Source organism: Mya arenaria, chromosome 15, assembly GCF_026914265.1.
Source record: "Mya arenaria isolate MELC-2E11 chromosome 15, ASM2691426v1".
Classification (NCBI taxonomy): Eukaryota; Metazoa; Mollusca; class Bivalvia; order Myida; family Myidae; genus Mya; species Mya arenaria.
This window is the reverse complement of record NC_069136.1, coordinates 47,800,062-47,812,968: the sequence shown is the minus strand read 5'-3', so window position 1 is coordinate 47,812,968 and position 12,907 is coordinate 47,800,062. Positions and strand designations below refer to the sequence as shown.

At 33.5% G+C, this 12,907-nt stretch overlaps 1 protein-coding gene across 10 annotated transcripts in view; it reads left to right on the top strand.

The window, feature by feature from the left end:
* The first annotated feature begins 12 nt into the window (after positions 1 to 12).
* Positions 13 to 12,907, top strand: part of LOC128218885 (dedicator of cytokinesis protein 9-like) — a 91,724-nt gene continuing 78,829 nt past the window's right edge. For 5 of the 10 annotated variants that reach the window (XM_052926642.1, XM_052926638.1, XM_052926640.1 and 2 more), the window contains exon 1: positions 9,990 to 10,487. In XM_052926642.1, coding sequence (XP_052782602.1) covers positions 10,194 to 10,487 — 294 coding nt within the window. In that variant the 5' untranslated portion in view covers positions 9,990 to 10,193. Of the gene's footprint in view, positions 185 to 9,989; positions 10,488 to 12,907 lie in introns of those variants that run through there. The other 5 variants (XM_052926647.1, XM_052926644.1, XM_052926643.1 and 2 more) reach the window with 2 other exon arrangements.

Below are 12,907 nucleotides of genomic sequence, written 5' to 3'. Positions count from 1 at the left end.
TGATTAGAAAAACAACATGGTGAATTTTGTAACTTCCTTGTAGTAGTGATAACTTTAAATCGCAGATTTATGGGAAGACAGTGAAATGGGAGACAGGAAATTTACACAGGCGCTTCACCGAAGAGGTGATGCAGCCAAAATTAGGGAATCAGTGGCTCAGAAAATGAGAGAAACCTCCCTACAAGTGAGTATTTACCAACCCCACCCACTCTTCTTGCTGTAAACTCTGTTCAAACCACCTGCTGATTGTTAGTGTTTAAGAATTTGTCAAAAAATATTACTGAAATATGTAATATTAATTGTATAAGGTGTATTTATGTTTTATATTTATAAAGAGGGTATCATTTTGTCTAATTATGATACAGTAGTGTTAGACATATTTGTTTTTCAATTTATTTTGTTTATGACAAAATATATCATTGCTGATGATGGCAGAGTGGTAAGCAGTGATTCCAGCAGGCCATTATAGCATATCGGGCCTGATGTGCCTTCCTATGGAGAGGCTCATTACCAGCATGCTATTAAAACCTGGGAGCGATGATTTTGTGTCTCTCTGGAACTCCTCCCAAATTAGATTGGCATACAGTGTGAAATATAATGGACTGTCTTGTTACATTATAAGCGTTCTATTTAAAATTAAACCATGATGTGTAAATTGATGGCGGTACACTATTTTGTGCGGTCTTATTTTGTAAATTGATTAAGGATCCCCTACGTATATTTCTTTTATTTACCAATTCGAACATTGCAATTGCATATATCAGAAATCAAGAATGCCTAGTATTCAAATTAAAGTTTTGTTTTTAAATTTACATGAAATAAATCACTCCGTCTTAGAATTTCAACATGTCTAAACGTAAACTCTTCATTTATATTAAGTAAATAAATTGATATATTTGAATCTACAGGTTTTTTTCCTACTTGATAGTCTCCTATCCAAATGAGTGAATGTTTGATATATTCCCTTATTCCATATAATAATTAATTGAGTATGATCACATGATTTATGTGATACCCGCTTTTTTGTATAAGGACAGCATATTCCAAAGAGTCTGCGTTTTACACTTTTTACTGGTAACGTCACCGGTATCAATATAAACATTATTACCCACTACTAATATGTCACGACTATGTGAGATTGTTTATTAAAAAAAAAACTTTGAGGAATACAAAAACGTATAAAAAACAACATTTTTAAAGTTTGACTATATAGCAAGTTAGTTTAGCTTAGAATGCAGGAAAACGCAACATTTTCACTACAAATATAGAAAAAATATCTCGCCATCGGCTGGGGAAATGCTTTTTTCTTTCTATTGTTGTTTCAATGATTGATTATAATTCTTCTTAAAGGACAACATTGATGACTGGCGATATAGATTTCCTGATAATTGATGATTTAAGATATATCCTTATGAATAATATGTTTCACCTTTAAGAAAATTACGGCCTCAACATATTTCCCTTATAACTTAACCTTGTCAATAATGTAATTATTATGGATAGATGAATGAACATAATACTTATCACTTATGAATAAAGACAAGGAAAAGAATGAATGAGATTTAGACATACCAGTAGTTATAAAATATTGAAACAATTAGCTAATATGCCAATTACAAGTGTTTAATAATAACAATTTTTGATTTAAATCAATCAATATCCATTTTTAACCCTCGGACAATCAATAGTATTTTTTTATCAGCTTTATATCCAAATACTATGCTTAAAAATACCATTTTTTTGTCTGATTTAAAGCATTTTATATAGTTTTGATCATATTCTGATCAAATTAAACCACAAATGCAATGGAGCCTTCACTCTTCTTTCATCATTGTAATACAGCATTCAATTGAATGAAGGTACATTAGAAGAAGACATACCAAAATGTATGAGAAATTCTGCATGTATCAAAATTGAAAAAAAACACAAACTAAACACCTTAAAATTCAAGCATTCTCCGCAGCATTGTTTGGTGATATTACGCCTACTTTATATTTCTACTGTTTCAAATGAACTTCATGTCTTCATTGTATTGCATTATCATGGCTTTGATTCCTCCCAAATCCATCCAATAAATTTCAAATCAAGTGCAACATTATTTAGCCCGTTAATATATTTCCCACATGAACGGAAACTGACTGTGGTCATCAGCGATTTGGCATATACCTTGACGTATCACCTCCGAACTAACAACTAAAGAGTTGGCTCGTTACTGTATGCCCCAGTATAAAGCATCCATAAACAGACAGTCTGCATCATTTGGATTTACATCAACCGACCAATTAAATTGTAGCTTTAAACTACACTCACAAGAATGGCACTCAAGCTGTTACAAACAAATCTCTTAGTGCCTAAAACTTACTGACCGAAACCGCTTTTGGTGAGGTAAAAAATGTCTTGATTGATTTTATTAACTGAATGATGAGAATGCTTTATTAAGTTCATATAAAGACAGTAATAGCATACAATTGCCTGTTTTGGGAAGTTCTAGGTTTCTGATTCGATATGATTTGACTTACAGGGAATACTGAACGTTTTTTAAGGGATAGCAGCTCTGGACACTAATGTACCAAAAGTCATGATGAAAGCAAGGTATATATAGGGGACTAGAGAATAAAGGAGCATGAATTCTGCTTAAATTTGAAGAATTTTCAAATTTGGAATAAGGAAAACATATAAATGGGTCTAAATATGGTATGCGATAAAATTATCAAATGATGTAGCATCTATGGACTGGTTCTTATTTTTATCCTCATTATTAGCCAGATTGGTGCTGATATTGTAATTGTTTGCGCAATCAATACCCCTAGATATCAGGCAGTCAGATTGGCATATATACGGTATGAAAAATGCAACATTTATTATGATGGAGCAATTGTTGAGTTTCCCTCCAAATGTCATAACTCTAGAAATCAATCCATATCTCATCTATATCACAGACTTCCAGAAAAGGCCATTGGAATCTGCAGCTTCATTTCTACAGACGAGAAACAGAGATTTTTCGAGACGGATATAAAATTATGTGTTTTGTGTAGCTTTTTGTTCATTTGGAAAGTTTGAAGAATGTGGATTATTTTCCAGGAAACCTTGGTTTATAACAAAGTGGAATCTTCGGATCTAATTTTACACATTTAATATTTCTTTTGATGTTAAAGTGACAATTGCAATCACATAGAACAAATCTGGTATTTTTTAGAATATAATATTTTTTCGTCTTTTTATATCTTTATACATTCTTATCTAGATACACAATATCAATTAGGCATTTAATTACTATTCGATAGTTTTAATGTGACAGGCGTGTGGGTTATCGACACTTGTGGTTTCAGTTACCATACATATTGATTATTGAGTCATCAATTTCTTTGTTAAAAATCTATTTCCTATACAATTATACTAAACATATTATACATTATTAACAACAATTTTCAGTGATATTCTTTTAATCCTTGATAGAAAAATTGATGATCTTCATGTAAGTGGAATTGAAATGGTTCTTTCTAGTGATCGAAATGTGATCTTGAAATTGTGCAGAGGCATATTCGCCTGTTGCCAATCGATTGATTCAAATACAAAAAGGAGATAATCATTTCAGAAGTCTGCTAGAAAACCTGAATGTGTTTGTAATAGTCTTTTCAGGTTTCTTTCTATATATGTGAATTATACAATTGCACTAATGAACTGTAATCAACTATCGTGAATGACAATGAGTCAGAACTGTAACTGTTAGAATAACAATTAGTTGTTAAACAAAATACTGCATAGTTTTGTCAATGGATACAATTCGGCGCCAGAAGGAGAAAAGCAGGATACGAGAGGCTTGTTCTCCATCGAGGGTGAGATTTTGCATACATATATATATATTTACCACAGTGAGACTAAGGCAGGTTGTGTGAATGATCAAATACTGATAGTCTTCATTTGCATTCGAAGTCAGACAGCGTAACATAATTATAGCACATGGGTGTTATTGCACATGTGCGAGACACTTATTCTAGACTTGCAGACAAAACACTTAGACACTATCCTTTGACCTATGATTCATATGAGGCGATATGCATGTATTATATTGAAGCACTTACCGTAAGTCACAGTGTCATGATAAATTATGTATATACTTAAAATCTTAAAACATGTATTTAGATGCTTCAAATGATGGTGTCTTCCTTAAATTCATCTTTGATTAATGACCTTCAGACAGCAATGTCTGTGAGTCTTTTATTGGCAGTATTGCTGTGACATGTACATTGGTATTACATGCAGTTGCAAGTATCGGCTTATTGATGGTTGTCCTTAGGATTCCTTGATTCAGCTTAACTGCCTGCAGCCAAACCAATGAATGATTGAACAATTGATACATAGAAAAGTGGTAGTACAGAAACGAGAGTTAATATATGTTTCTCTATGGTTATGTGGTTAGTACATATTTCAGTCATGAAGAAGGTCTGATCCTCCCCTAGGGCCATCTGTCTAGGTTGAGGAAATTTTAGCACATATAAATTCCATCAAGTTATTGTTATATTAGAGTCTGCTTTAATAAGGATAAAATTATTATATTGACGATGTACTATGTGCAAGTCAAAATAAACCATCAGTCCCGTCCATTCATCCCTCTGTTCGTCTGTCTGTCCTTTTTAAAATATTCATCAGATCTTAAAATATTGATGATTTGGAAACTGGTAAATGATAGTATGCTCAGTGGAGCTCTGGCAATGAAATATGTCGACAATTCGGAAATTATTATAAAAAAGTAATATCAAGGTTTACAATCTGTATTTATCTCGTTTAAAACAAGAGGGAAAAGTAGTTGGTCCCAATAAAGTAAATATAATAATTGACATAATTTTTGAACCAATGAATTGACAGTATTTTTCAATTTGTTTTATGTTTATTGTCCAAACTTTAATAATGTTGAATCATATTGGTCATTCATAAAGAAAGTGTAACACATTAGTTCAGCTAGACTAACTATTTCATGAGAGTGATGAGTATTTCATATTCTACTAGACACTTTAAATAGAATTTCCAAGTACTGTAGGAAGTAGATGAGTAATTTTTATAAGTGGATAACTAATCATGTAAAAGACCATGAAAGATGCGAAATTGACAAAATATAGAATTATACAAGTACCTACATTTATATTTTCAATTTTGTTCCCTAACTAAGGTTTAGAGATAAAAGGCAGCTTAAGTGAAAGATTAAAATGACTTGTGGTCAATAAGGTGGGGTTTGTCTGTAACAAAATAATTACAACCATTATATAATCTAAACTTTATAGTTTATTTTATTACAGGGGAGTGTATGAAAATTAATCGATTGCATGGCTATGCAACACTCAAATGATTTATTTTCATATAGACAAATTCACCTCCAAGTAAACAATAACCAATAAATAAAACTGTTGTGAACTAAATGAATAAAAATATTATTGTTTAAAAATCCCCCACTACCCTTAAGTGATAGAAATTGTACACTTGTGCTCATGTATAAATTCATTAATTTGGGTTGTACAGTTACTGATTTAAAATTGTATGACAGAAATTTTACTTGATATATGTGTTTTTATAACATTCCCAAATAATAATGTACAAAATCTTTCTTGGTCTTCAATCTAAATTTCAAAATAAGATTGACACAAGATAGAACAATAAAAAAAAGTAAACACATGGTTTTTAAGTGCAATTTCATGTTCATTTTGAACAGGTGGTTTTATTGAGGGACAGAAAATGTTGCTACATTAACATTTAACACAACATAAATTGCAGCGAAGCAATTCAAAAGAACAGGGAGTGTGATTATAGTGTACAGATGTGGTGCACAGTTGCAGTATATGTGCATATCACAACATTAATTACACCATTTGTCAATTAAAACAACAAGAGATCATTATGTTGCAACAACCCAGCCATTGAGCAACAGAAATTCCACAGTGCTGACAGTATCATTCATTTTCTGCAGTCGCGGAAGTATAATACAGTACATACAGCACTCAGTATTGTTGTGTATTTTAGTCTCGGGAAATGCCATTGATCGAGTCTGTCGAGCTTAGGACTGGGAATTCCGCCAACTGCCAACGCCTGTAGAAAATAGAACATATGGCAGTTGTGTTAGTGACCTTATGATTGATATCTTGTACTATTAATTGATATTTCAATTGTTAACTGACTCTATGATTGATATCTTTTTTTATTTATAAATTTAATTGATAAATATGTCATCTTGATTTTAATGGAATGAATTTCAATTAATAAAAATATTTATAATAACAAATTTTAATTTGCATCAAGATTTTTTTTTACCAATGAACAGTTGACATGCTCTGATCTTTTTTTAACTTGATTCTCTGATATTTCAAGACTCTTGGCAGGGTCAGTAACCATGAATTAGCAATAATTTCTGGAGCTTTATTTTGTTTTAGCAACTAATTTGCTTAATGATTTGTCTGATCAAGTGTTTACCTATCTCCCATCAGGCAGATGAAAGAATGCCAATATTTCTGCCTGATTCTGTAGAAAATAGATTGTCCAAGGGAGATAATTTGGATCAACTTGTCATATCACCCGGAACAGTTATGGATCTTAGATAAACTCTGGTAGGGTATATGTTAGTTTTATTCAGTTGAAATACAGACACTTGGCATATTATGTATCAAATACTGTATTACATAAAAAGGTAATCATCTTCTCACCCTGTGGCAGAATCCCTCTTGAAGCACTGGTTTCTGAGCAAAGATAACTACCTATACATTACTATGATGAATAGGTTTAATTTTCATTTATTTGCATCCAAAAAGATTAGTGAAGAGCCCTACTTTCCCTATATTTTGCTCTTAATATCCCTATTTTACCTTACTTTTTGCAAAAAAATCCTCCTACTTTTATCCCTACTTTTTTGATATTGGTCACTTGAAAGCCTGACTTTCTTTTTTTTTAAATATGTCCAGTATACCAAATTATAAATGAATTAATATATACATTTACCAGAAAAGCAATTTATTCTACTAACAGCTTAGAGTATGGCAAGCAGCATTAAACTGTCAGTTTTGTTCCATAATAAATCATGATCCTTCTAAAATGAGCAAGCCAATTTGGCTAGCATGGTTAAAGTTGAAATTGTCATAACCTTTTAATGTGCACTGCTGGTGAAAAGTGGGTTTCTAGAATTTATTGGCTTTATATTGATTAATACTCTGATTTTGATGAACTTTATGCCATTTGTTTGTTTTAGAAATATCTAAGAAATATAGATAGGCCGTTTTTGTGTCTTTGTCAAAAGAAATTAATTTCACGAATTTAAGGTACATTTTTAAGCAGTGGGTTTTTTTTAAATTGAGCCCGTGCATTCACAATCCCAAAATGTATTCTTTTTTCTCAAGAACTGGAATTAAAATTCACATTCCTAAAGAAAATTAAAACAAATAAATCAACTCTTTAAAAACAAGTATGTTTAAATTTAATGCAGTCTTATTCTCTTAAAATTCTTCAAACCCAGGCCCCAATTTCTCGAAACTTATTAAGTCCCTTATAACAAGATTAAGCTAATCTCACTATTTTTGTTGTTCTATTAAATGAGTTATATTAACTTCTTCAAGAATTTTTAGAAATTATGTAGGAATAATTTGTATGATTATCAGAAAAAAAACATTTTTCATTTATAAAAATCCATTTTCAGTATGTATTTTGGCTAATTGAAATAAGCGACTTAAGCCTGTTAAGCTTAAGAAGTATCGAGAAAATGGGGCCAGGACATTAAATGGGGCTTGGCTTTGTTTCTTTGAAATATACTATCGCAAATTCACAATTTTAGGCACATATAATTGGCCGATTGTTCAGACCTTTGTTTAAGTTAATTAACGTTGTTAACGATATCGTTGTTAACTTTAAAATGTTAAAGTATTTGATGATGTGCTTATATATTTAAATAAAACAGATACAGCGATTACAGTTATCTCAAATCTTGTTAGAAAGTTACTTACTGATCACATGCACCTCCATTTAACTTTCAGCAGGCAATTGTATAAAAGGTGGTTAAGTCTAAATTGGTTTAGTCAAAGTTAGCCCAAAAAAATAATTGATAGGTCAATACTTATCCAGGAATTAATATCAACCAATCAAATCATTTAAATGTTCAAACTTACCAAAAGATAACCTGTGGATAACTAAGCCAAGTTTTATACAATTGAGAAGTAAAGGTTTCAAAGTTAACAATGATGACTGTTAATAAAGTTCTGAACAATCAACCTATTCATCTTCACAATTCTAACGTCCTTGCCCCATTCCCAAGATAGTGAAAACCACTGCATCATATATTCTACAGATTAGTTAAGATTTGTTCCTGTCATGACCAGTTGTAACACCGGGTTTATTTTCCTGCTTCATAGTCGTCACAAGATACCCTATCTTTATTAGCTTAATATTGTAAAATAGAGGTTATTATTCTCCTTTGTAATGTTCACACATAATCACAAGGTGCCAGGCCTAATTTTCTCCTCTAAAATGAGAGTATTGCTTTTGTTTCCCTCCTGTGAAATGCTGATAGGGCCAGTATATAAGATTATATCAAAGAAGTAAAACTTTGTATATGAATGTATGCTTGCTCATAAAGGTGATGGTTGCTCATGAATGAAAGGGTTATAGTTGTCATAGCTAGGCATTTGTCTTTGTTATCATCTGCATCATCGTCATCATGTGAAAGCTTTAACCTGGTAGAAATCTATGATCATGTAAGATATTTAAATACAACTTTGTACACATGTTGTCAGAGACAATATTCACTTGTTAAGCAAGATAATTAACTGAGGCGTCAGTAATTGTCAAGTGATGTCCCTTGTTTGACTTCAACAATCAACCAACTACAACAACAGACAAACTTTGGCACAAGCTTTAGTGTCATTATCTTAGATGGCATTATTTAACCCATGTGAAAAAGGTTCATGAAGTTCATGAATTGTTCGTAAAATAGTTCATGAACATTTAGATAAAAAGTTGATGAAAAAAAATGGCTGATTTATTCATGAACTAGTTAAAGAACTTCATAAACTCAAAATAACTAATCATGCGTTCATTAAGTGTGTAGTTGTTTTGATGAACTGCAAATTATTTCATAAGCTGCCTTTCATGAATTAAATTGAAGCAATCATTTATTAGGGTCACCATGGTGCATTATTACTTTAATGTTGGACAGTACTTGAAAACCTTTAAGGTATTGATATGAAACTTAAATTAGTACACATATATATTCACAAGACAATACTTTGTAACTTTACTTTATTATTTATAGAAATTCCTATTACTAAGAAAGAACGTCTTGGTCAACAGAGAAAAGTAGGTGAGGATTGGCATCTAGCTGCCTGCTGCGCTCTTTTTTTTTTACATGAAAATACAATATTAGGTTTTTGAAGGCTGGACATGCAGAAGATACAAATTGTGAATTTTATCCATGGAGTAAGTTTGAAACTCAAGCAAGCTTATTGTATTGTTATCAGAATATTGAAAATAAATTCTGAATCATTTACACTATAGTCCCCATCTGACAAGTGGGAGTCTAATTTTCCAGTAATATATGTAACAGACCCTCTGTTGTATACAATCTAACACCAGACATATGTCTCATTATCTGATATGGCCTGTATAAAATATCAACATTTATTGTTGGGGCAAGAAAATTGATGATTTTCATGACTTCTCCTGTAGACAATGAAGAAAGTAATATTTATTCAGGAATTTTCCAGGTTACCACCCACTAATGGACTTTTTTTAACTCCTTTAATGAAGAGCTGCATGCCTTTTTGTTATTTTCATTTGAAGAGCTAGTTACTGGATGCTGAAGAAGAGGAAACTGACTGAAGAATATTTGGCAACATGTTTCATGATAGATACCTCTGGAAAATGAATTATTTATTGGGAATTTGTTGTGCAACAAGTGATATATAATTGGCTTCTCCCCAGAGGATGTTGTTGTTTATATTGAAATATACCTGATGCCTTGTAGAATTGATGTTGTCAATAATATGGATGCTGACACAGTACACCTTTGATTTTTGGGCCTTTAGAATGGGTCTTATTTCGTTTGGACCATTGGAAGCTTTTAACAACTGGAATAAAAAAGTGTTGTGCTGTATCATTGTTTTCTAAATCTCTTCAGCCATAGGAATAGTAATATAATTATAATACTGTATAAGCACCTAGTCACAATGAAGGACCTTTCAAGAGATATTTCAGATTTTGGTGACATTTGTCAAACAAAAATTGTGGTAACGGGCGTAAATGGGTCAGATTTAGTTCCACTACGTCTTGCTCATTTTCAACAAACACCTCTAAATAGCTACGACAGGAAACGTGTAAGACGTGAACGCAATTTGAAGCGAATGTTGAAAGAACAGGCCAAGTCTGGAAATGGTTTTAACGGGATGGTTTCGGCCATTATGGAAATGGCAACAAATAGTTCGGATATTGTTGATAAATCTTTGTTGGAACTCTATCGTCAGGTAATTGTTGCTTTAAGATTGCATTAATTTGATGTGGATGTGTTTAGGCATTTTTTTTGAATGAGGTTAATATTGAATAATCTACATATTTATTTAATTGGCTATAGTGTGATGCTTCCGAATGTATGCTGCCATCTTATTGTTTTTAAAGGAACCAGTTTTAATTTCTAAAATCAATGATGCCAAAATTCATGGCTTTTTTAAGAGTTGCCAATGGATGTTTTAAGACACTGAGTTGCCCATGGCTGACTTAAGATTCTGAGTTCCCCATGACTGAATAAAGACACTGAGTTGCCCATGACTGATTTAAGACACTGAGTTGCCCATGGCTGAATAAAGACACTGAGTTGTCCATGACTGATTTAAGACACTGAGTTGCCCATGGCTGAATAAAGACACTGAGTTGCCCATGACTGATTTAAGACACTGAGTTGCCCATGACTGATTTAAGACACTGAGTTGCCCATGACTGATTTAAGACACTGAGTTGCCCATGACTGAATAATGACACTGAGTTGCCCATGAATGAATAAAGACACTGAGTTACCCATGACTGATTTAAGACACTGAGTTGCCCATGGCTGAATAAAGACACTGAGTTGCCCATGACTGATTTAAGACACTGAGTTGCCCATGACTGATTTAAGACACTGAGTTGCCCATGGCTGATTTTAGACACTGAGTTGCCCATGACTGATTTTAGACACTGAGTTGCCCATGACTGATTTAAGACACTGAGTTGCCCATGACTGATTTTAGACACTGAGTTGCCCATGACTGATTTAAGACACTGAGTTGCCCATGGCTGAATTTAGACACTGAGTTGCCCATGACTGATTTAAGACACTGAGTTGCCCATGACTGATTTAAGACACTGAGTTGCCCATGACTGATCTTAGACACTGAGTTGCCCATGACTGATTTAAGACACTGAGTTGCCCATGACTGATTTAAGACACTGAGTTGCCCATGGCTGAATAAAGACACTGAGTTGCCCATGACTGATTTAAGACACTGAGTTGCCCATGTCTGATTTTCTGACACTGAGTTTCCCATGGCTGATTTAAGACACTGAGTTACCCATGACTGATTTAAGACACTGAGTTGCCCATGGCTGAATAAAGACACTGAGTTGGCCATGACTGATTTTAGACACTGAGTTACCCATGACTGATTTAAGACACTGAGTTGCCAATGACTGATTTAAGACACTGAGTTGCCCATGACTGATTTAAGACACTGAGTTGCCCATGACTGATTTAAGACACTGAGTTGCCCATGACTGATTTAAGACACTGAGTTGCCCATGACTGAATAAAGACACTGAGTTGCCCATGACTGATTTAAGACACTGAGTTGCCCATGACTGATTTAAGACACTGAGTTGCTGATGGCTGATTTAAGACACTGAGTTGCCCATGACTGACTTAAGATTCTGAGTTGCCCATGGCTGAATAAAGACACTGAGTTGCCCATGACGGATTTTAGACACTGAGTTGCCCATGACTGATTTAAGACACTGAGTTGCCCATGACTGATTTAAGACACTGAGTTGCCCATGGCTGAATAAAGACACTGAGTTGCCCATGACTGATTTAAGACACTGAGTTGCCCATGACTGATTTAAGACACTGAGTTGCCCATGACTGATTTAAGACATTGAGTTGCCCATGACTGATTTAAGACATTGAGTTACCCATGACTGATTTAAGACATTGAGTTGCCCATGACTGATTTAAGACATTGAGTTGCCCATGACTGATTTTAGACATTGAGTTACCCATGACTGATTTAAGACATTGAGTTGCCCATGACTGATTTAAGACATTGAGTTACCCATGACTGATTTAAGACATTGAGTTGCCCATGACTGATTTTAGACATTGAGTTACCCATGACTGATTTAAGACATTGAGTTGCCCATGACTGATTTAAGACACTGAGTTGCCCATGACTGATTTTAGACACTGAGTTGCCCATGACTGATTTAAGACATTGAGTTGCCCATGACTGATTTAAGACATTGAGTTGCCATGACTGATTTAAGACATTGAGTTACCCATGACTGATTTAAGACACTGAGTTGCCCATGACTGATTTAAGACATTGAGTTGCCCATGACTGATTTTAGACATTGAGTTACCCATGACTGATTTAAGACATTGAGTTGCCCATGACTGATTTAAGACATTGAGTTACCCATGACTGATTTAAGACACTGAGTTGCCCATGACTGATTTTAGACATTGAGTTGCCCATGACTGATTTAAGACACTGAGTTGCCCATGACTGATTTAAGACACTGAGTTGCCCATGACTGATTTTAGACATTGAGTTGCCCATGACTGATTTAAGACACTGAGTTGCCCATGACTGATTTAAGACACTGAGTTGCCCATGACTGATTTAAGACACTGAGT